Source organism: Procambarus clarkii, chromosome 11 (assembly GCF_040958095.1).
Source record: "Procambarus clarkii isolate CNS0578487 chromosome 11, FALCON_Pclarkii_2.0, whole genome shotgun sequence".
Classification (NCBI taxonomy): domain Eukaryota; kingdom Metazoa; phylum Arthropoda; class Malacostraca; order Decapoda; family Cambaridae; genus Procambarus; species Procambarus clarkii.
The window spans coordinates 23,936,106-23,962,285 of NC_091160.1; the positions used below are offsets into that span (position 1 = coordinate 23,936,106).

At 45.2% G+C, this 26,180-nt stretch overlaps 1 protein-coding gene across 1 annotated transcript in view; it reads left to right on the forward strand.

Moving 5' to 3' along the window:
• The window catches only part of LOC123758527 (uncharacterized), a 489,534-nt gene that overhangs the window by 428,286 nt on the left and 35,068 nt on the right, over nt 1–26,180 (forward strand). Inside the window, exons 9-11 of the mRNA XM_069322956.1 lie at nt 2,428–3,090; nt 10,807–10,877; nt 13,742–13,883. Of these exons, the coding sequence (XP_069179057.1) occupies nt 2,428–3,090; nt 10,807–10,877; nt 13,742–13,883 (876 nt within the window). The remainder of the gene's footprint in view (nt 1–2,427; nt 3,091–10,806; nt 10,878–13,741; nt 13,884–26,180) is intronic.

A 26,180-nucleotide genomic window follows, 5' to 3' on the forward strand; every position in this document is an offset into this window, starting at 1 on the left:
CAAACATGTTTCATTGAATATGACCATTCAATGTTCTCTCATTGAGAGTTCTCTCACATTGACAGTGGCTTGATGGAAAATGCAGACTGACCCCATACTCATCTGGTGCCTTCGGGAAGTGGAGATGTTTGGGATATATATCTCGAACTATCTACTTCTTTTGTAAGGTCTGATGGTGTAGTGGGTTAAAGCATACTAGTTATGCCAGCTACTGGAAGGTAGTTGTGCTTTCTGGGTTCGAGTCCCACTGGTGGGTGTTGTCCAAAGATTATATATATACATATATATATGTATTATATATATATATATAAATATACAACTTTAGAACACTTTCCCACCAGGAGACTCGAACCCTAGCCAGCACAGAAGCCTTCCAGCAACTGGCATAACAGGTACGCCTTAACCCGCTCCACCACCTGCTCAGACCCTTAGAGCACTAGAGCAAGTGAGGGGTCATTTATACGTTTATTTCATCAAGTCCCTGTTAATATGGAAAGACACAGTGTCTATGCTTAAGGCACAACTCTCCTAAACACGAGAGTGAAGTATACAACTTTAGAACACTTTCCCACCAGGAGACTCGAACCCTAGCCAGCACAGAAGCCTTCCAGCAACTGGCATAACAGGTACGCCTTAACCCGCTCCACCACCTGCTCAGACCCTTAGAGCACTAGAGCAAGTGAGGGGTCATTTATACATTTATACAACCTCAGCGTCACTGAGGTTGGTACACTCTGTCGGGCCAGGTGCCGCCTTTTGATAATTATTTACTCGCTGTGGTCTATCGAGCAAGAGGTGGATGTAGGCTTCAGGCATAGACCAGATTGGTCTAGGCATAGTCCAGTCTGTGAAGGGAGAGGTTGGTAACATTAATAATATTAGACATTAAAAATAGTTTAGAGCAAATATGTGGTTACAAAAAAGTAATATAACTGCAATTTCTGAAACCTGGATTAATATAGATGCCCGAAATTTTAATTTCCTGTGCATTATATTAGAAAGTTTAAATATTTCTCTTTTAAAACTAACAGGAAAGGAGAAAAGGTAACTGTATTTGTTGATGAAATTGAAAGGTGTAAAAAAAGTGAACCGTGTTAAATTCTCTAAACATTAATATAAAAGTGAAGCTTCATTCAGTTATTTTAATGTTAAAATTATTTACTTTGACCTATGACTGTTCCACACATTATTTAGGGAGACTGCAATAAATTGCGTCTCTAGAGAATAACCGGCAAAGGACCTTTTACTGTAAACAATATAATTAGACCATCATGAGTGTAAAACGCAAATCGATACAAGTAAATGTTAACTTGATGCATAGTTTGGTGTTGGTCTTAATGTCTATCAACAACCTGGCGGGTTATTAAGGCAACTTCAAGTGCTTACTGACCAACCAGCAAGCATACTCTGGGTCTGGGCATAGTCCAGACCCAGAGTATTCTGCCTATATGGGCCCGGAAGTGGAGTATCTCTCTCACATCCGTAGGACTTCATACAAAAGTACATCACAATATGAAATTAAAGACGGGTGAAGTGCAGGAAAATTGTTTATAACCTTCAGATCTAGAACAAATTTATGTAGATATTCTTAAATCTATTTTGGCGGGTGGGAGAGGGGTTAGGGAGGGAAATGATTAACTTGTTACCTAAAACCAATATAATTGTATTTCAATGTACCCCTTAAGGCTAACAGAACACCTTGCTCTATATACTGTGCTCGTGATACTTTTATTCAGTGAAGAAAATTGTACAGAATAATCTATCAAAAATGTTATCTTTTTAAAACATAAAGCGCAGAGCAACTTTATTCCTAGCATTAAAAATCTCTTAACATAGGTACATTAAAAGTATAACTGTATTTGACTGTAATGAGAAGTATAAAGAACCAATCTGTGGAGTAATTGTTAGCAAAACTCTCATCTCGTGTCATCCAAGAGATGGTCGTGGATTCGACTCTCGCCAGGTAGGAACGAATGGGTACTGTTCCATCTGCGTTTGCCCCCCCCCCCACCCCCCAACCCCACGTCTGTATCCCAACAATGCTTTGTTCCTTGTTAAATAAAACGTTTATTGCATCATGTTTTCTGGAAAGATAGAAACTTTCAATGTGACAAAAAAAAAAAATAGTGTTGAGTCTATTGATTCAAAGTACGAAATAATAGCCGGAATTCATACTATTTTAAATTGCACAAAAATATATTACAAAAAATTATTAGTTTGGAAATAAACTTGAAAACAAAAGTTTATACAAATACCAATGGCGAATCATTCTGGCAAATATTTAGTTAATTACGCAAATAAAATTGACAGATACAATTCAGATTGACTGATATGAATAACGTAGATCAAAATAGACCTATACAAATTAGAACGACATGTGGGAATGCAACTGTCTTCAAAAGAGACCTGCCTAATATGGGTCAATAGGCCCAACTGACATCAGACCTGCTGACATCAGACCGCCCGACATCAGACCGCCCGACATCAGACCACCGAACACCAGACCAGCCGACATCAGACTAGCCGACATCAGACCAGCCGACATCAGACCAGCGAACATCAGACCAGCCGACATCAGACCAGCTGACATCAGACCAGCCGACATCAGACCACATGACAGTAGACCAGCCGACATCAGATCTGCCGACATCGGACCACATGACATCAGACCAGCCGAAATCAGACCACCTGATATCAGACCAGCCGACATCAGACCACATGACATCAGAGCAGCTGACATCAGACCAGCTGACATCAGACCAGCCGACATCAGACCACCTGACAGACCAGCCTACCTCAGACCAGCAGACATCAGACCATCCGACATCGGACCACATGACATCAGACCAGCCGACATCAGACCACCTGACATCAGACCAGCCGACATCAGACCACATGACATCAGACCAGCTGACATCAGACAAGCTGACAACAGACAAGCCAACATCAGACCAGCTGACATCAGACCACCTGACATCGGACCAGCCGACATCGGACCTGCCGACATCGGACCAGCCGACATCAGACCACCTGACAGACCAGCCGACATGATACCAGCCAACCTCAGCCCAGCCGACATCAGACCACCTTGTGGGAAAAACCTGCTGGGATTGATATGAGAGGAGACTACCAGGGACTTGAACTGAACTAAATGAAAAAATTACTGTCTGCAAATTAATTCAACTAAAATCTCTAGCTAGGGTTGTAAATCCTAGCTCCTCTTTTCCTAATGACAGATTGTGGGCTGTAAGGGGCAGGTGGGGTGAATGAATTAGTTGATAGGTTGATTGAAGATTCACAGTCCACCTGCCAACAGGTATTCTCACATCAGCTTGTATTTTATACAAGGATAAGATTCATTAAATTCAGTTATATAACTGAACACTGGCTCTGTTTAAATCAGAGATTTAAACATGTACATAGTCTAGCCTAGCAACATAACTATTAACAGCCAATATATTCTTATACTATAAACAACAATTTAAATAGTAAAAGTATAATAAATGACCTTAAATGTAGTCTAAGTACTGTTAATTAAGTACTATAAATTATATTTAATTAAATGAACATATATGATAACTTAAAAAATAACTAAGCAAGCAATTGTTAACTTAATTTATATTTTCAAGTATATATGCAATGTATTTATATTCAATTTATATGATGTACAGTCAGCTTGACTGAATCTCTTCCAACACCATGGATACTCATGAGGTTTTATTTACTTATTGCAGCTGAATCTTTTCTCACATAATGGACACTCATGAAGTCTAGTGCTTGGATAAAGATTCTACTGCTGCTCTACTATATAAATAAACTTACTGAGATATGAGGCGTTGCCTCGCTTTATAACTGACAGACAGACTTATAGAATATTAAAGTCACACAAGCATACAAATGGCCAACTATATACCAAAATAACCTCAATATACTTCTCTGAATGCCGGTGTGCTTGTCTGACAAGGTATGCCAGACTGATAACTCTCTTGTCGTGAGTTTAGGCACGATATTTTATTTCACAGCGTTGCTGTATGATGTACTAGTAGCGTTGCTACGTGATTTTTCTATAACTGCTTTGCAAAAGATGAGGGTTGATGGTGAAGGTGGAGCCAAGTCACTGTGTGCTCCACTCTACACTTATAGATATAAATGTTCTAGGGATATTCCTTGTAGATATTGTCCAGGTACTCCCCCAGTTCTAGAGAGTATTCACTGGTGATAAAGATAATTAGATAAGATGTCCTGAGCTAAATAATGTTTGCTAAGGATCTGTCACTGTTCACTCAGTTGTAAACAAACGTGAAGTGCCACGGGGTGTGTTCATGGGTGCTTCTTGTTCCCAAGATGCCTCTCCCTCCCCTTGAGAAGGGGTAGCTTTCAATGAATATTGATTGATTATTTTTACAGTCTAGACTTATGATTGAGATAAGATGTGATTATAATATAATTAGATATAGTATTTAAAGATTATAAGTAGTACTTGATAGTACTACTGATTCTTATTAAGGATTCGATTTATTATCTCTACCGGAAGAGATTAATGTTCCAATAGTTTTTTAATTAAGAAATCCTTCCAGAAGCTTCTGGATCCTTGAGAGATCATGCACAAAGTCACGTAGGCATCTAGAGGGCCCTATTGCGTACCTGATCATAGTGACATTTTCATCTAGGATCAAGCTGTATAATGAATCTATTATGATTCGGATATGATTTTGTATGATTTGATATGATTTTGATACGATTTAGATATGATATATATATATGATACAGAAATTATATAGAAATTATACATTTCTTAGATGATTATTAGATATGGTGGATAAAATTTGCCACAGCTTCCAGAGGGAGAGAACTGGCGCAGAGTCCAATATTAAGGACAATAGTAACCATATGTATTTATTTACTCTCCATTGGATTGATAATACAAGTGCTAATTTTGCTTGCACTTTTGTGCTGCTGTCCGTTGTGAACGATTGTGTCTGTTAGGAGTCTGTGGGTCAAGTGGAGTTAGAGGGCCTTGAGGTCTCTCAGGATCTAACTGCAGCTGGCTCACTGATTCCATGTGGATGAGTTTGTCCAATGTCTTCAGGGAAGTTGTTCCTTTAGACAGGATTTTGACTATTCTCAAAATCCCCTGGCTATCTGGATGGACTGAGACAACTTTACCTAATGGCCAGTCAGCCCTAGGGCCATCACTGTCTACCAAGACAATATCGCCAGGTTGGAGATTAGATATATTATGTGGGGCATTGGCTCCATAATGATCTTCTCATAGAGATGTAAGATATTCTTTTGTCCAAACATCATTCCATTTTTGGATTATGCTGGACAGATGCTTATACCCCTGAACCAACTCGCTCTGACCCACATATGATTGATCTCTGATCTCATCATCCACTAGAGATGGTACCGGAGTCAGAAGTCTTCCATACATTAGGTGGGCAGGACTTAATGGCTCATGTTGAGTAGGATCATCAGACAAGTAAGTCAACGGCCGGTTATTCACCCTTGATTCTATTTCCGTGATTACTGTCTGGAGTTCTTGAAGATTGATTTTCTGACGGTGTAGAGATTTTCTCAAGGATCTTTTGACAGTTCCTATTAACCGTTCATAAAATCCTCCGTGCCATGGGGCTCTCGGAGGGATAAATTTCCATCTTCAATGACGCTGTTCCCGTGTGGAAGTAACTGCAGGATGGGAGCATATTTCCCGTAGACATGCTTCTCCAGCTACCAAGTTTGCTCCGTTATCTGAAATCATCAGCTTAGGGCATGATCAGCGTGCTGCGAATCTGCGGAAAGCTTGAATAAATGATTGAGCAGTCATATCGGGTGTTACCTCTAAATGTACTGCCCTGGTGGTAGCACAGGTGAACAGACAGATGTATGCTTTGATAGGTTGCTTATCTGCAGTCCCTGTTAGATATATTGCTCCTGTATAATCTACTCCAGTCGTTTCGAAAGGGTGTAGATGGACCACTTGTTCCTTTGGTAGAGGTGGTGGCCCTGTATAAGAGCAAGTTCTTGCATCGTACCTTCGGCATATCATGCAATTCTTCAAGATTGATATGACTGACTGTCTTCCATGAGGAATCCAGTATTGCTGTCTGATTTGTGTGAGTGTCTAACACTCCTCTATGTTTGATGATTTGTTGATATGTCTGTAACACAATCAACCTTGTGATCCAATGATTTTTTGGTAAAAGCCATGGATGCACGGTATCTAGATTGATATCTGCGTGTTTAAGTCTCCCTCCACAACGCAGAATGTTGTGATTTTCTTGGTCTATCCACAGACTGAGATTGTATTTTAACTTATGCGGACGATTTTCATAGTTATTCCCATAAGTTTCTCTCTGGGCTTGTCTTACCCAATAGATAAGTGCATCTGGAAAAGTGTATTTTATACCTCTTTTCCTGAGATATTGAAACACAGTCTGTGTTACATTGATTAATTTGATGAGCGAGGAGTAACGAGTACAATCCAAGACTGATATTTGAGCGTGCTGCCTGGTGGTAGTTATGGTTTGTGTTGTAATGACGTGTGGCTTTTGTTCAGGCCAACTTCCATTCACTAACCATCGAGGCCCATGAAACCAAATATCTGCCTTTGCAAACTGTTTAAATGCCATACCTCTTGATAAGAGATCAGCTGGATTATTTTTTGTTGGTACATGCATCAGTTGAAAGCCTGCGGAAATTTCTTTAATTTCCAAGACGCGATTTTTTACATATGGAGTCGGACAGTTGTCATTTTGTACCCATTGTAAGACAACTTCATTGTCAAACCATATAATGACATCTTTGAAGTTCATGGTAGACAAGACTTGTTTGATATGCACTGCTAAGCGTGTGCCAGTTAGCAGTGCTGTTAGTTCCATCTGAGGCAAAGTCCTCTTTTTTAATGGAGTGACTCTGGCATTAGAGGTGATAAGATATGATTGATTGGAAGTCACTAAGTAAGCACAAGCTCCAAAGGCTTTGGCTGACGAGTCTGCGAATACATGTAGTACTTCTTCATTTTCCTCGACTATGTGTCTTGGAAAGATTATCTTTTCGACTAAAGTTTGTTCTTGAGCCACTTCCATCCAAGCTTTTTGTAACTGGATTGGTAGTGGATCATCCCTACCAACTTTAGTCTTCCAAGCTTCTTGCACCAATAAACGCCACTTGATAGTCAAAGGATTTAGTAGACCAAGTAGGTCGAATACTTTACTAACTTGTGAAAGCAAATCCCTTTTTGTAGCAATGCAATAATTTACTGGTACAGCTCTGATTTGAATTGTGTCCAAGATTAGATCCCACTCCATACCGAACACGATTTGTGATTCTGGTACGTGATATTCAGGGTAATCTCTTGCTATTTGATTATTCAATGTTGCATTATTAGAGGCCCAAGATTGTAGTGGCATGTTGGCACCATGTAGCTCCTTGTTGGCCTCTTAATATAATTGTAACAGTTCAATAGTACTGTTAACTATCCCTTGAAAATTATCTACATATAGATTCTGACTGATTATAAAGTCTTATAGGGACGTGATGATTTCTTCAGATGAGTATCTAGAGTTACTTGCAATAGAAATGGACTGCTTGTCGCGCCAAAAAGAACGGATGAGAATCTGTAAGTCACTATAGGACTATTGATATCTTCTGGGTTCTCTACCCATAGAAACTTAGTGAAGTCTCTATCTTCTTCCTGCAAGCCGACTCTTAGAAAGGCCTTACTAATATCTGCTGAATACGCATATTTGTTAAGTCTAAACTTCAACAGTATGTCATACAATTTCTGAGTTAGACTTGGACCTGTTTGCAAACAATCATTTAGACTGGTTTCTTGGGGTCCAGATTTACAGCTACAATTAAAAACTATCCGTAAAGGAGTCGTTTTGGATTCTCTCATTACAGCCATGTGAGGTAAAAAATGGCCTGTTTGCTTATTGTCATGTTTCATGACTTCAATGAATTTATTTTTTAATTGTTGAGCAATAATCTCATGATAGAGTTTTAAATGCTCAGGCCTTTTTCTTAGCTTTGCTAATTGAGATTTAAATTGACTGGAAGCCATGTGATAATTGGTAAGTAAGGTTTTATGGTTGATTTTCCATGGTAGCCTTACCCAGTATTGTCCATCATGGTACTGTACAGTTTCTAAGTACTGATTTTATGCACAGACATCATCAGGACTTGGTTGTTCAGGAATTATTCCTATGGCATCAAGTTCCCACAATTGATGTACAGATTCCAATCCATCATCAATCATGTTGGGGATTTTAAGTGGGGACTGTTCTTTGCCTAGTCACGCCACGATTACAGTTTCCATATGATGTGACTTTTCAGGAGTTGAAGGTTCAAGATCTAGTATAAGTCCTGTCATCAATATGCTTCCTGCTGATTTGAGTATATTCATACCCATACATTCCTCTGATCCCAGAATGAATCGATGATAGTAGTCAGCTCCAATCAGGATTCCAATATCCCCTATGTAGTCAGAATCAAGCAGAGGATCTGCTAATTGGATTCCTTTTTCTTTTAGGAATTTAATTGTGGCTGCCAGACCAGTCACTTCCATTTCAGTAGGTATTTTATCAACTACTATGGCTTCGACTGTCCTTTGGGATGTACCTAGACAGACAATGAGTTGTACTACCGGAAAGGTTCTACGACCTGAATTGGTAAAAAACCCTGATATAGATATAAATACTTGCTTTGAAGATTTAAGTTGTAAATCTTCTGCCATCTTTTTACTGATAAAGGTTTTCTGTGACCCTTGATCAAAAAAGCCTCTAGTTTGAATACAAATTCCTTGATTGCATAGTTCTAGCTGTGCAGTAGGCAATATGGCTGTTGTAACAATTTCTGTATCTAAGGCATTGACATTACTCATTACTGTACAGAATTGTACGGCTGTTGTGGTATTATCATCTTTTGGCTTTGCCTGAGATGCAGGTTGATTATTGGATGTCTGTAATCTGGATTGAGTGTTGATATCACCACAGAGTGCTGTGTGATGTACACTTTTATGACAATATTGGCAATTCTGCAATTGAGTGTTACACTCACTTGTATCATGCTTCCATAGACAACGGATGCACCTGTTCAGAGATTTCAGTCGATTGATTCGACTGGCATGGTCTTCATAAAGTGTGCATTGATAAATATTATGTGCTTCTTGACAGAATAAACATTTTGGGCCACTTGCAGCTCCTTTTGTTTTATCTGTCTTGGGAGCTTGATTTCCTACAGTTCTGTTAACTGTGGGGAATATAGCATAAGAGCCAACATTACTCTGTTTCCACTTTGCAGAAGAGGAGTTTTGTTGCCTTGATTTTTGACTGCCAGTTTGGACATTTTTGTTTTTGTCCGTGGATTCACCTTAAGTGATTTTATCTTGTGATATGATATTGTTACAAATATGTAACACTTGTAGGTATGTAATTACATGCAAGTAGGTCATACTAGCATGTAACACTTGTACTCCTCCAAGGATTTCCTTAAAGGAAATACAGAAATACAGCACACACAGAAATTGCACACAGAAATAACATCACATGAGACCAGAAGACATGGCAGGATGTGCAGAATTCCCCCGTTGAAAAACAGAGGTGCAACTAGTACTCTGAGAGAGAACTCTATCAACATCAGAGGTCCGAGACTGTTCAACACGCTTCCACTACACATAAGGGGCATAACTGGCCGACCCCTCACAGTGTTCAAGAGAGAACTGGATAAGCACCTCCAAACGTTACCTGATCAACCAGGCTGTGACTCGTACGTCAGGCTGCGAGCAGCCGCGTCCAACAGCCTGGTTGATCAGTCCGGCAACCAGGAGGCCTGGTCGACGACCGGGCCGTAGGGACGCTAAGCCCCGGAAGCACCTCAAGGTAACCTCAAGGTAAGGTAAGGATGAATTGTGTTTACTAGTTGTGTTTTTGCGGGGGTTGAGCTTTGCTCTTTCGGCCCACCTCTCAACTGTCAATCAACTGTTTACTAACTTTTTTTTTTTTTTCCCCACACCACACACTCACACACCCCAGGAAGCAGCCCGTGGCAGCTGACTAACTCCCAGGTACCTATTTACTGCTAGGTAACAGGGGCACTTAGGGTGAAAGAAACTTTGCCCATTTGTTTCTGCCTCGTGCAGGAATCGAACCCGCGCCACAGAATTACGAGTCCTGCGCGCTATCCACCAGGCTACGAGGCCCCCCCCCCCGAGCCCCCCCCCCCCCTTGTATCTGTAATAATGTGTATCTACATTATTCATGATGTGATGAAGCATTTTGCTTTTTATTTTTTTCTTGGCTTTGCCTTTTCTATTAAGTCTCTTTGAGATGCTTGATTGCCTTCTGATTTTCTGAGGCTGCTTTCATTCCAGTGAAAGAATGAAATTAGGTGATCAAGACTATATTCTTGGATTAAGATAGTTATCTTAGATGGATGATAATACTTGTATTGACATTGTCAATGGGCTGTTAGCCTTTCAGATTGTAGATTAGTGATGAGGGGCTGTTTAGCCATTCAGATTGTGATGTGAGATTAAGATTAATCTTAATCCCCAATGGTAGACTATTGTAGCCAAGTGATGATGACATTTGTCTATCACCTGATTTAAATGGTCTGTAGGCTGTAGATTCAAGTGATTTCTTTTAGACACTTTGTGTCTTATTATTTTCTGTTTCAGCAGCTGGTGGAATACTGTTAGCCATTTTGACTTTTTCCGAGTTTCGGAGATTCTGAGATATTTTCTTTTTTCTGATATATATGTTTAATGTAATGTAATTTCATAAATGAGCTTTCCTGTCTACTTAGGTAATGATTCCAAAGATCATCCTTCATTTCCTCCCTGGAATCTGGATGTAGCAGGTGTTCAATTATCAAAAGTACTGTAATAATTTGGTTTGTGATCCGAATGCACCGTATGCGCGAAATCGGTAAATCTTGTAATAATCTTTTAAAAATAGTAAATGGCACTATTTTTGCAAAGTTATTACAAGATCTGTTACCCTAATAATTGTTTGATAAAATACAGTAGAATGCCTACTGGTTTTACCTGTAATAGGGTTTGATACATTTAATTATGGTTAGATTGTAATGAAATGCTCTTACAGTGATAAAAACACTTTTTAAAAATATTATGTAATGAGCAGCTCTGAAAATCAGTTGATTAGAGATAATGCTAGATAATTCACTTAAATATGTATATATGTTACCACAACTGAGGTAGATAATGGTATATATGATTAAGATGCAGTTGTGTCTGTGACACTGATATACTTAAGTACTGTGTTTTTTTAACACAGAACAGTATTTGTATGCTATGAATGCTTACTAGTTAATGGATATGGTGTCTTAAGCCACTGCAAACAATTTGTTTACTTAGATATATAGCTATGATAAATATTGGCTGCTAGCTAGGTTAGGCTAGAATATGTAAAAATTATTCCAATGCAAAATCAAGAAATTTCTTATATATTTGCTGGAATAATATTCGGTAAATGAAGGACCAAAAATATGGTCTGAAGTGTACTGATATAACCTTCTAGGTTCAAAGGACCAAAAATATCTAGGTTCAAGAATTATTATCTATGTACGAAGGACCAAAAATATCTAGGTTCGAAGGACCAAAAAATGTGGGAAAAACCTGCTGGGATTGATATGAGAGGAGACTACCAGGGACTTGTACTGAACTAAATGAAAAAATTACTGTCTGCAAATTAATTCAACTAAAATCTCTAGCTAGGGTTGTAAATCCTAGCTCCTCTTTTCCTAATGACAGATTGTGGGCTGTAAGGGGCAGGTGGGGTGAATGAATTAGTTGATAGGTTGATTGAAGATCCACAGTCCACCTGCCAACAGGTATTCTCACATCAGCTTGTATTTTATACAAGGATAAGATTCATTAAATTCAGTTATATAACTGAACACTGGCTCTGTTTAAATCAGAGATTTAAACATGTACATAGTCTAGCCTAGCACCATAACTATTAACAGCCAATATATTCTTATACTATAAACAACAATTTAAATTGTAAAAGTATAATAAATGACCATAAATGTAGTTTAAGTACTGTTAATTAAGTACTAGAAATTATATTCAATTAAATGAACTTATATGATAACTTAAAAAATAACTAAGAAAGCAATTGTTAACTTAATTTATATATTCAAGTATATATGCAATGTATTTATATTCAATTTATATGATGTACAGTCAGCCTGACTGAATCTCTTCCAACACCATCGACACTCATGAGATTTTATTTACTTATTGCGGCTGAATATTTTCTCACATAATGGACACTCAATAGGTCTAGTGCTTGGATAAAGATTCTACTGCTACTCTACTATATAAATAAACTTACTGAGATATGAGGCGTAGCCTCACTTTATAACTGACAGACAGACTTATAGAATATTAAAGTTGCACAAGCATACAATTGGCCAATTATATACCAAAATATCCTCAATATACTTCTCTGAAAGCCGGTGTGCCTGTCTGACAAGGAGTGCCAAACTGATAACTCTCTTGTCGCGAGTTTACGCACGATATTTTATTTCACAGCGTTGCTGTATGATGTACTAGTAGCGTTGCTACGTGATTTTTCTGCAACTGCTTTGCAAAAGATGAGGGTTGATGGTGAAGGTGGAGCCAAGTCACTGTGTGCTCCACTCTACACTTGTAGATATAAATGTTCTAGGGATATTCCTTGTAGATATTGTCTAGGTACTCCCCCAGTTCTAGAGAGTATTCACTGGTGATAAAGATGATTAGATAAGATGTCCTGAGCTAAATAATGTTCGCTAAGGATCCGTCACTGTTCACTCAGTTGTAAATAAAAGCGAAGTGCCGCCGGGTGTGTATGAACGCTTCTTATTCCCAAGATGCCCCTCCCTCTCCTTGAGAAGGGTAGCTTTCAATGAATATTGATTGATTATTTTTACAGTTTACACTCATGATTGAGAGAAGATGTGATTATAATATAATTAGATATAGGATTTAAAGATTATAAGTAGTACTTGATAGTACTACTGATTCTTATTATGGATTCGATTTATTATCTCTACCGGAAGCGATTAATGTTCCAATAGTTTTTTAATTAAGAAATGCTTCTAGAAGCTTCTGGATCCTTGAGAGATCATGCACAAAGTCACATAGGCATCTAGAGGGCCCTATTGCGTACGTGATCATAGTGACATTGTCATCTAGGATCAAGCTGTATAATGAATCTATTATGATTCGGATAAAATTTTGATATGATTTGATATGATTTTGATACGATTTATATATGATATAGATATGATACAGAAATAATATAGAAATTATACATTTCTTAGATGATTATTAGATATGGTGGGTAAAACTTCCCACACACCTGACAGACAGCCGACATCAGACCACCTGACAGACAGCCAACATCAGACCACCTGACAGATCAGCCAACATCAGACCAGCCGACATCAGACCACCTGACAGACCAGCCGACATCAGACCACCTGACACACCAGCCGACATCAGACCATCTGACAGACCAGCCAACATCAGACCATCTGACAGACCAGCCAACATCAGACCACCTGGCAGACCAGCCAACATCAGACCACCTGACAGATCAGCCGACATCTGACCACCTGACAGACCAGCCAACATCAGACCACCTGACATTTCGTCCCTTTGTATGTGAATAACCAGAAGTGACCTCTCTCTCTCCAACCCCCCCCCCCCCCCCCCGCGGTTGGTTGACAGACTCACTACCAGGTGTCGGGGTGGGAGTCGAGTGTCAGCTACACCCCGCACAGTGAACTCGACTACGGCACTCTGCTCTGCTGGGGGTTCAACGCCGTCGGCAGACAACACCATCCCTGCGTCTTCCACGTCTTTCCTGCAGGTGAGATGGGCGAGTGGGGGAGGAGGGGGGGGACTTCATGCTGTTCTTTTGTGATATTCTCAGGGTGTTCTTTAGTGCTGTTCTCAGGGTGTTCTTTAGTGCTGTTCTCAGGGTGTTCTTTAGTGCTGTTCTCAGGGTGTTCTTTAGTGCTGTTCTCAGGGTGTTCTTTAGTGCTGTTCTCAGGGTGTTCTTTAGTCCTGTTCATGCACTGCAAACAGTCCTTTCAGAGTCCTCGCTCTGTGCACACACACATTCTCCTCCCGCTATAGTCACGGTGTCCTCCCGCTATAGTCACGGTGTCCTTCCGCTATAGTCACAGTGTCCTCCCGCTTTACTCACGGTGTCCTCCCGCTTTACTCACGGTGTCCTCCCGCTATAGTCACGGTGTCCTCCCGCTATAGTCATGGTGTCCTCCCGCTATAGTCACGGTGTCCTCCTGCTATAGTCACGGTGTCCTCCCGCTATAGTCACACTGTCCTCCCGCTATAGTCACATTGTCCTCCCGCTATAGTAACGCTGTCCTCCCGCTATAGTCACAGTGTCCTCCCGCAATAGTCAGTGTCCTACTGCTATAGTCACATTATCCTGCCGCTAAAGTCACGCAGTCCTCCCGCTATAGTCACAGTGTCCTCCCGCTATAGTCACAGTGTCCTCCCGCTACAGTCACAGTGTCATCCCGCTATAGTCACGGTGTCCTCCCGCTATAATCACAGTGTCCTCCCGCTATAGTCACGGTGTCCTCCCGCTATAGTCACGGTGTCCTCCTACTATAAACACGCTGTCCTCCCTCTATAGTCACAGTGTCTTCCCGCTATAGTCACGCTGTCCTCCCACTATAGTGGTAGTGTCCTCCCGCTACAGTCACGGTGTCGTCCCGCTATAGTCACGCATTCCTCCCACAATAGTCACAGTGTCTTCCCACTATAGTCATGGTGTCCTACCGCTATAGTCACGGTGTCCTCCCACTATCAACACGCTGTCCTCCCGGTATACTCACAGTGTCCTCCCGCTATAGTCACGGTGTCCTCCCGCTATAGTCAAACTGTTATCCCTCTATAGTCAAAGTGTCCTCCTGCTATAGTCACGGTGTGCTCCCACTATAGTCACGGTGTCCTCCCACTATAGTCACGGTGTCCTCCCACTATAGTCACGGTGTCCTCCCACTATAGTCACGGTGTCCTCCCACTATAGTCACGGTGTCCTCCCACTATAGTCACACTGTCATCCCACTATAATCACAGTGTCCTCCCACTATAGTCAAGGATTCCTCCCACTATAGTCACACTGTAATTCTGCTATAGTCACAGTGTCCTCATACTATAGTCACGGTGTCCTCCCGCTATAGTCAAGGTATCCTCCCACTATAGTCACACTGTTCACCCGCTATAGTCACAGTGTCCTCCCACTATAGTCACAGTGTCCTCCTGCTATAGTCACGGTGTCCTCCCACTATAGTCATAGTGTCCTCTTGCTATAGGCACGGTGTCCTCCCACTATAGTCACACTGTCCTCCCGCTATAGTCACGGTTTCCTCCCACTATAGTCACGGTGTTCTCCCACTATAGCCACAGTGTCCTCCTGCTATAGTCACGGTGTCCTGCTATAGACACAGTGTTCTCCCACTATAGTCACGGTGTCCTCCCGCTATAGTCATGGTATCCTCCCACTATAGTCACACTGTCCTCCCGGTATAGTCACGGTGTCCTCCCACTATAGTCACAGTGTCCTCCTGCTATAGTCACATTGTCCTCCCACTATAGTCATAGTGTCTTCTTGCTATAGGCACGGTGTCCTCCAACTATAGTCACACTGTCCTCCCGCTATAGTCACGGTTTCCTCCCACTATAGTCACGGTGATCTCCCACTATAGTCACAGTGTCCTCCCGCTATAGTCACGGTGTCCTGCTATTGTCACAGTGTCCTCCCACTATAGTCACGGTGTCCTCCCACTATAGTCACGGTGTCCTCCCACTATAGTCACGGTGTCCTCCCGCTATAGTCACGGTGTCCTCCCGCTATAGTCACGGTGTCCTCCCGCTATAGTCACAGTGTCCTCCCGCTTTACTCACGGTGTCCTCCCGCTATAGTCACGGTGTCCTCCCGCTTTAGTCACGGTGTCCTCCCGCTATAGTCATGGTGTCCTCCCGCTATAGTCACGGTGTCCTCCTGCTATAGTCACAGTGTCCTCCCGCTATAGTCACACTGTCCTCCCGCTATAGTCACATTGTCCTCCCGCTATAGTAACGCTGTCCTCCCGCTATAGTCACAGTGTCCTCCCGCTATAGTCACAGTGTCCTACTGCTATAGTCACATTATCCTGCCGCTATAGTCACGCAGTCCTCCCGCTATAGTCACAGTGTCCCCCCGCTATAGTCACAGTGTCCTCCCGCTACAGTCACGGTGTCATCCCGCTATAGTCACGGTGTCGTCCCGCTATAATCACAGTGTCCTCCCGCTACAGTCACGGTGTCCTCCCGCTATAGTCACGGTGTCCTCCCACTATAAACACAGTGTCCTCCCTCTATAGTCACAGTGTCTTCCCGCTATAGTCACGCTGTCCTCCCACTATAGTGGTAGTGTCCTCCTGCTACAGTCACAGTGTCTTCCCGCTATAGTCACGCTGTCCTCCCACAATAGTCACAGTGTCTTCCCACTATAGTCATGGTGTCCTCCCGCTATAGTCATGGTGTCCTCCCACTATAAACACGCTGTCCTCCCGGTATACTCAGTGTCCTCCCGCTATAGTCACGGTGTCCTCCCGCTATAGTCAAACTGTTATCCCTCTATAGTCAAAGTGTCCTCCTGCTATAGTCACGGTGTGCTCCCACTATAGTCACGGTGTCCTCCCACTATAGTCACGGTGTCCTCCCACTATAGTCACAGTGTCCTCCCACTATAGTCACGGTGTCCTCCCACTATAGTCACGGTGTCCTCCCACTATAGTCACGGTGTCCTCCCACTATAATCACAGTGTCCTCCCACTATAGTCACACTGTAATTCTGCTATAGTCACAGTGTCCTCATACTATAGTCACGGTGTCCTCCCGCTATAGTCAAGGTATCCTCCCACTATAGTCACACTGTTCGCCCGCTATAGTCACAGTGTCCTCCCACTATAGTCACAGTGTCCTCCTGCTATAGTCACGGTGTCCTCCCACTATAGTCATAGTGTCCTCTTGCTATAGGCACGGTGTCCTCCCACTATAGTCACACTGTCCTCCCGCTATAGTTACGGTTTCCCCCCACTATAGTCACGGTGTTCTCCCACTATAGCCACAGTGTCCTCCTGCTATAGTCACGGTGTCCTGCTATAGACACAGTGTTCTCCCACTATAGTCACGGTGTCCTCCCGCTATAGTCATGGTATCTTCCCACTATAGTCACACTGTCCTCCCGGTATAGTCACGGTGTCCTCCCACTATAGTCACAGTGTCCTCCTGCTATAGTCACGGTGTCCTGCTATAGACACAGTGTTCTCCCACTATAGTCACGGTGTCCTCCCGCTATAGTCATGGTATCCTCCCACTATAGTCACACTGTCCTCCGGGTATAGTCACGGTGTCCTCCCACTATAGTTACATTGTCCTCCCGCTATAGTCACGGTTTCCTCCCACTATAGTCACGGTGATCTACCACTATAGTCACAGTGTCCTCCCGCTATAGTCACGGTGTCCTGCTATTGTCACAGTGTCCTCTCACTATAGTCACGGTGTCCTCCCACTATAGTCACGGTGTCCTCCCACTATAGTCACGGTGTCCTCCCGCTATAGTCACGGTGTCCTCCCGCTATAGGCACGGTGTCCTGCTATTGTCACAGTGTCCTTCCACTATAGTCACAGTGTCCTCCCACTATAGTCACGGTGTCCTCCCGCTATAGTCACGGTGTCCTCCCGCTTTAATCACGGGCTCCTGCAATTGTCACAGTGTCCTCCCTCTATAGTCCCACTGTCCTCCCGCTATAGTCACAGTGTCCTCCCGCTATAGTCACATTATCCTCCCGCTATAGTCACGCAGTCCTCTCGCTACAGTCACGGTGTCCTGCCACTATAGTCACGGTGTCCTCCCGCTATAATCACAGTGTCCTCCCGCTATAGTCACAGTGTCCTACCGCTATAGTCACATTATCCTCTCGCTATAGTCACGCAGTCCTCCCACTATAGTCAAACTGTTATCCCTCTATAGTCAAAGTGTCCTCCTGCTATAGTCACGGTGTGCTCCCACTATTGTCACGGTGTACTCCCACTATAGTCACGGTGTCCTCCCACTATAGTCACGGTGTCCTCCCACTGTAGTCACGGGGTCCTCCCACTATAGTCACGGTGTCCTCCCACTATAGTCACGGTGTCCTCCCACTATAGTCACGGTGTCCTCCAACTATAGTCAAGGAGTCCTCCCACTATAGTCACACTGTAATTCTGCTATAGTCACAGTGTCCTCCCACTATAGTCACACTGTCCTCCCACTATAGTCATAGTGTCCTCTTGCTATAGGCACGGTGTCCTCCCACTATAGTCACACTGTCCTCCTGCTATAGTCACGGTTTCCTCCCACTATAGTCACGGTGTTCTCCCACTATTGTCACAGTGTCCTCCCGCTATAGTCACGGTGTCCTGCTTTAGACACAGTGTTCTCCCACTATAGTCATGGTGTCCTCCCGCTATAGTCATGGTATCCTCCCACTATAGTCACACTGTCCTCCCGGTATAGTCACGGTGTCCTCCCACTATAGTTACAGTGTCCTCCGGGTATAGTCACGGTGTCCTCCCACTATAGTCACAGTGTCCTCTTGCTATAGGCACGGTGTCCTCACACTATAGTCACACTGTCCTCCCGCTATAGTCACGGTTTCCTCCCACTATAGTCACCCCGCCAAACAAACACCGAAACTACGACTTTGGTACAACGTTCGAACAAGTTTTAACACCTCCTAACCAGTTATAACAACCAATATAGTAAGTTGTAACAACGTTCTAATACGTCATAAACACGTTAAGCCAAGATGTAACAACTTTATTACAAGTTGTAAAAAGCGGAAAATAGAGACAGTTTCGGTTTGTGTTTCCAGGGACGGTGTTCTCCCACTATAGTCACAGTGTCCTCCCGCTATAGTCACGGTGTCCTGCTATTGTCACAGTGTCCTCCCACTATAGTCATGGTGTCCTCCCACTATAGTCACGGTGTCCTCCCGCTATAGTCACGGTGTCCTCCCGCTATAGTCACGGTGTCCTCCCGCTATAGTCACGGTGTCCTGCTATTTTCACAGTGTCCTCCCACTATAGTCACAGTGTCCTCCCACTATAGTCACGGTGTCCTCCCGCTATAGTCACGGTGTCCTCCTGCTTTAATCACGGGCTCCTGCTATTGTCACAGTGTCCTCCGTCTATAGTCCTACTGTCCTCCCGCTATAGTCACAGTGTCCTCCCACTATAGTCACATTATCCTCCCGCTATAGTCACGCAGTCCTCTCGCTACAGTCACGGTGTCCTCCTGCTATAGTCACGGTGTCCTCCCACTATAGTCATAGTGTCCTCCCACTATATTCACGGTGTCCTCCCGCTATAATCACGGGCTCCTGCTATTGTCACAGTGTCCTCCCGCTATAGCCACAGTGTCCTCCCGCTATAGTCACGGTGTCCTCCCGCTATAGACACGGTGTCCTCCCGCTATAGTCACGGGGTCCTCCCACTATATTCACGGTGTCCTCCCGCTATAATCACGGGCTCCTGCTATTGTCACAGTGTCCTCCCGCTATAGCCACAGTGTCCTCCCGCAATAGTCACGGTGTCCTCCCGCTATAGACACGGTGTCCTCTCGCTACAGTCACGGTGTCCTCCTGCTATAGTCACGGTGTCTTCCCGCTATAGTCACGCTGTCCTCCCACTATAGTCACAGTGTCTTCCCACTATAGTCATGGTGTCCTCCCGCTATAGTCACGGTGTCCTCCCTCTATAGTTATGGTGTCCTCCGGCTATAGTCACACTGTCCTCCTCCTATAGTCACGGTGTCCTCCCGCTATAGTCACGGTGTCCTCCCGCTATAGTCAAACTGTCCTCCCTCTATAGTCAAAGTGTCCTCCTACTATAGTCACGGTGTGCTCCCACTATAGTCACGGTGTCCTCCTACTATAGTCACGGTGTCCTCCCGCTATAGTCACGGTGTCCTCCTACTATAGTCACACTGTCCTCCCGCTATAGTCACGATGTCCTCCCACTATAGTCATAGTGTCCTCTTGCTATAGGCACGGTTTCCTCCCACTATAGTCACTGTGTTCTCCCACTATAGTCACAGTGTCCTCCCGCTATAGTCACGGTGTCCTGCTATTGTCACAGTGTCCTCCCACTATGGTCAGGGTGTCCTCCCGCTATAGTCACGGTGTCCTCCCGCTATAGTCGCGGTGTCCTCCCGCTATAGTCACGATGTCCTCCCACTATAGTCACCGTGTCCTCCCACTATTGTCACAGTGTCCTCCCACTATAGTCACCGTGTCCTCCCACTATTGTCACAGTGTCCTCCCACTATTGTCATAGTGTCCTCCCGCTATAGTCACGGTGTCCTCCCGCTATAGTCGCGGTGTCCTCCCGCTATAGTCGCGGTGTCCTCCCGCTATAGTCACGGTGTCTTCCCGCTATAGTCACGGTGTCCTGCTATTGTCACAGTGTCCTCCCACTATGGTCACGGTGTCCTCCCGCTATAGTCACGGTGTCCTCCCGCTATAGTCGCGGTGTCCTCCCGCTATAGTCACGGTGTCTTCCCGCTATAGTCACGGTGTCCTGCTATTGTCACAGTGTCCTCCCACTATAGTCACAGTGTCCTACCACTATAGTCACGGTGTCCTCCCGCTATAGTCACGATGTCCTCCCACTATAGTCACCGTGTCCTCCCACTATTGTCACAGTGTCCTCCCACTATTGTCACAGTGTCCTCCCGCTATAGCCACAGTGTCCTCCCGCTATAGTCACGGTGTCCTCCCACTATATTCACGGTGTCCTCCCACTATAGTCACGGTGTCCTCCCACTATAGTCACGGTGTCCTCCCACTATAGTCACGGTGTCCTCCCGCTATAGTCACGATGTCCTCCCACTATAGTCACCGTGTCTTCCCACTATTGTCACAGTGTCCTCCCACTATTGTCACAGTGTCCTCCCACTATAGTCACAGTGTCCTCCTACTATAGTCACGGTGTCCTCCCACTATATTCACGGTGTCCTCCCGCTATAGTCACGGTGTCCTCCCGCTATTGTCACAGTGTCCTCCCACTATTGTCACAGTGTCCTCCCGCTATAGCCACAGTGTCCTCCCGCTATAGCCACAGTGTCCTCCCGCTATAGTCACGGTGTCCTCCCGCTATAGTCACAGTGTCCTCCCGCTATAGTCACGGTGTCCTCCCGCTATAGACACGGTGTCCTCCCGCTATAGTCACGTGGTCCTCCCGCTATAGTCACGGGGTCCTGCTATAGTCACAGTGTCCTCCCGCTATAGTCACGGTGTCCTCCCGCTATAGACACGGTGTCCTCCCGCTATAGTCACGGTGTCCTCCCGCTATAGTCACGGTGTCCTCCCGCTATAGTCGCGGTGTCCTCCGGCTATAGTCACGGTGTCCTCCCGCTATAGTCACACTGTCCTCCTACTATAGTCACGCTGTCCTCCCGCTATAGTCACGGTGTCCTGCTATAGTCACGGTGTCCTCCCTCTATATTCCCACTGTCCTCCTGCTATAGTCAGGGTGTCTTCCCGCTATAGTCAGGGTGTCCTCCCGCTATAGTCACGGTGTCCTCCCGCTATAGTCACACTGTCCTCCCGCTATAGTCACACTGTCCTCCCGCTATAGTCACGGTGTTCTCCCGCTATAGTCACACTGTCCTCCCGCTATAGTCACACTGTCCTCCCACTATAGTCACGGTGTTCTCCCGCTATAGTCACGGTGTCCTCCCGCTATAGTCACGGTGTCCTCCCGCTATAGTCACGGTGTCCTCCCGCTATAATCACAGTGTCCTCCCGCTATAATCACAGTGTCCTCCCGCTATAGTCACGGTGTCCTCCCGCTATAATCACAGTGTCCTCTCGCTATAGTCACGGTGTCCTCCCACTATAGTCACGGTGTCCTCCCACTATAGTCACGGTGTCCTCCCGCTATAGTCACGGTGTCCTCCCGCTATAGTCACGGTGTCCTCCCGCTATAGTCACGGTGTCCTCCCGCTATAGTCACGGTGTCCTCCCGCTATAGTCACGGTGTCCTCCCGCTATAATCACGGTATCCTCCCGCTATAGTCACGGTGTCCTCCCGCTACAGTCACGGTGTCCTCCCGCTACAGTCACGGTGTCCTCCCGCTATAGTCACGGTGTCCTCCCGCTATAATCACAGTGTCCTCCCGCTATAGTCACGGTGTCCTCCCGCTATAATCACAGTGTCCTCCCGCTATAGTCACAGTGTCCTCCCGCTATAGTCACAGTGTCCTCCCGCTATAGTCACGGTGTCCTCCCGCTATAATCACAGTGTCCTCCCGCTATAGTCACGGTGTCCTCCCGCTGTAGTCACGGTGTCCTCCCGCTACAGTCACGGTGTCCTCCCGCTATAGTCACGGTGTCCTCCCGCTATAGTCACGGTGTCCTCCCGCTACAGTCACGGTGTCCTCCCGCTACAGTCACGGTGTCCTCCCGCTATAGTCACGGTGTCCTCCCGCTGTAGTCACGGTGTCCTCCCGCTACAGTCACGGTGTCCTCCCGCTATAGTCACGGTGTCCTCCCGCTATAGTCACGGTGTCCTCCCGCTATAGTCACGGTGGCCTCCCGCTATAGTCACGGTGGCCTCCCGCTATAGTCACGGTGTCTTCATTCATCAGCCTCATTGTTCGTTTTTACAGTCCCCATACCTTGCTCTTACGTGGAGTGGTGGCCCACTTTGGTGAAGTTGAGTGGTGGCCCCCTTTGTTGAAGTTGAGTGGTGGCCCCCTTTAGTCAAGTCGAGTGGCGGCCCCCTTTGATGAAGTCGAGTGGCGGCCCCCTTTGGTGAAGTCGAGTGGCGGCCCCCTTTGGTGAAGTCGAGTGGTGGCCCCCTTTGGTGAAGTCGAGTGGCGGCCCCCTTTGGTGAAGTCGAGTGGCGGCCCCCTTTGGTGAAGTCGAGTGGCGGCCCCCTTTGGTGAAGTCGAGTGGCGGCCCCCTTGGATGAAGTCGAGTGGCGGCCCCCTTTGGTGAAGTCGAGTGGCGGCCCCCTTTGGTCAAGTCGAGTGGCGGCCCCCTTTGGTCAAGTCGAGTGGCGGCCCCCTTTGGTCAAGTCGAGTGGCGGCCCCCTTTGGTGAAGTCGAGTGGCGGCCCCCTTTGGTCAAGTCGAGTGGCGGCCCCCTTTGGTCAAGTCGAGTGGCGGCCCCCTTTGGTCAAGTCGAGTGGCGGCCCCCTTTTGTTAAGTCGAGTGGCGGCCCCCTTTGGTCAAGTCGAGTGGCGGCCCCCTTTGGTCAAGTCGAGTGGCGGCCCCCTTTGGTCAAGTCGAGTGGCGGCCCCCTTTGGTCAAGTCGAGTGGCGGCCCCCTTTTGTTAAGTCGAGTGGCGGCCCCCTTTGGTCAAGTCGAGTGGCGGCCCCCTTTGGTCAAGTCGAGTGGCGGCCCCCTTTGGTGAAGTCGAGTGGCGGCCCCCTTTGGTGAAGTCGAGTGGCGGCCCCCTTTGGTCAAGTCGAGTGGCGGCCCCCTTTTGTTAAGTCGAGTAGCCTTCACAGTGCCCTCATGTATACCTCAGTAGAAATAATTAAAATCTTATCCCCATCCATCTCACTGGAAAAATAAATAGATTTTACTCGTGAAAGAGTGGATTGGTCCCCCTCCCCCCCCCCTCGCCCAAGTGTCAGACATCATCTTCAGTGTCACCTTCTTATCCATCACCTGTCACTCTCACATCCACTTGAGTCACCTTCTTATCCATCACCTGTCACTCTCACGTCCACTTGAGTCACCTTCTTATCCATCACCTGTCACTCTCTCATCCACCAGACAGACCAACAGTCTGCACTGGAGGTGGTCACTCCGGATGACAGGTGTGTGATAGCGAGTGGTAGTGATGTATATACTGTTAATACATACTGTTATCGCCCTGTTAATACATACTGTTATCGCCCTGTTAATACATACTGTTATCACCCAATTAATACATACTGTTATCGCCCTGTTAATACATACTGTTATCACCCAATTAATACATACTGTTATCGCCCTGTTAATACATACTGTTATCGCCTCTAATATATCTGTATTAACATATTAGCGCCAAGAACTTCTATTCCTTCTGAAATTTGTATTTTGTCGTATTTTTCATTGTTAATTATAAACATTTTTCTAATTATCTTATAATTTCTCATAATTTTCATGATTTAACGTAAATTTTAAGTTTTGTTATTTGACATCAATGTTGACAGAGAACTTATTTCAATGATTTATCAGAAGTCTTCGTCTGATGCTTCACAATGGTTCGTCTAATTTTTTATCAGAGATTTTGTTTTTGTTTTTTCTACAGTTTTAAAGCGGTTTCGAAATTGGTTAACAATTCTCAACGGTGTGTGTGTGTGTGTGTGTGTGTGTGTGTGTGTGTGTGTGTGTGTGTGTGTGTGTGTGTGTGTGTGTGTGTGTGTGTGTGTGTGTGTGTGTGTCTGTGTGTGTGTGTGTGTGTGTGTGTACTCACCCATTTGTGCTTGCGGGGGTTGAGCTTTGGCTCTTTGGTCCCGCCTCTCAACTGTCAATCAACTGGTGTACAGATTCCTGAGCCTACTGGGCTCTATCATATCTACATTTAAAGCTGTGTATGGAGTCAGCCTCCACCACATCACTGCCTAATGCATTCCATCCGTTAACTACTCTGACACTAAAAGAGATCCTTCTAACGTCCCTGTGGCTCATGTGGGTACTCAGTTTCCACCTGTGTCCCCTTGTTCGCGTACCACCAGTGTTGAATAGTTTATCCTTGTTTACCCGGTCGATTCCCCTGAGGGTTTTGTAGGTTGTGATCATGTCTCCCCTTACTCTTCTGTCTTTCAGGGTCGTAAGATGCATTTCCCGCAGCCTTTCCTTGTAACTCATGCCTCTTAGTTCTGGGACTGGTCTAGTGGCATACCTTTGGACTTTTTCCAGCTTCGTCTTGTGCTTGACAAGGTACGGGCTCCATGCTGGGGCCGCATACTCCAGGATTGGTCTCACATATGAGGTGTACAATATTCTGAATGATTCCTTACACAGGTTCGTGAACGCTGTTCTGCTGTTAGCCAGCCTCGCATATGCTGCATACGTTAATCTTTTTATGTGGGCTTCAGGGGACAGGTTTGGTGTGATATCAACTCTTAGATCTTTCTCTCTGTTCGTTTCATTAAATCCTGTGTCTGTAACACTATCACCACCTCTCCCCTTCTCAATCTGGTTTCCGCAAGTGCCGCAGTACAACAGATGTCCTGGTGAACTTGGAGGTCCATATTCGTACTGGTTTTGCTGCGAAGACCTCCGTTGTTGCCGTCCTTTTTGACCTAGAAAAGGCTTATGACACCACTTGGCGGTATCATATTCTGCCCCAACTTCGTTCTCTTAGCCATCGTGGTAATCTCCCTCTTTTTCTCCAAAGCGTCCTCTCTCGTCGTTCCTTTCGTCTGAGGGTTGGTACCGCTCTCTCTGCCTCTTTTCAGCAGTACGAAGGTGTGCCCCAGGGTAGTGTTCTGAGCACTACTCTTTTTTTTCTGGTTGCCCTCAACGGTCTTCTTTCCTCTCTTCCTTCTGACGTCTTCTCCGCTCTCTATGTCGATGATCTTACCCTTTACTGTCAGGGTGATGATTCGTCTCTCCTTCAACGCCGGCTTGAACTTGCGATTGATGCCGTGTCATCTTGGGCCACCGAAGCGTGTCGTTCTTCGTCCTTCTTTGTTGCTTTATGGTCACCACATTATGTACAAGGATTCCGCTAAGCTTTTTGGACTGATTTTTGACTCTCGTTTGTTTTGGTCGCCCCATATCTCTTACCTCCGAGTTGAATGTTCTTAGGCCCTTACCCTCCTTCAGGTGTTGTCCCATACTTCTTGGGGAGCAGATAGGGGCACTCTCCTCGCTTTACATTCCTCTCTCGTCTTGTCCCAACTCGATTATGGTTGCCCTGCTTACTCGTCTGCTTCTCATTCTACTCTTCGCCGTCGTGATGCCTTACACTATACTGGATTGCGCCTCAGTTCTGGTGCTTTTTGCTCGACTCCCGTCCTCAGTTCGTATGCTGACACTGGCTTCCTGTCTCTCCAGGACCGCCGTGATCGCTACTGTCTTCGCTATCTTGCACAGTCCTTGC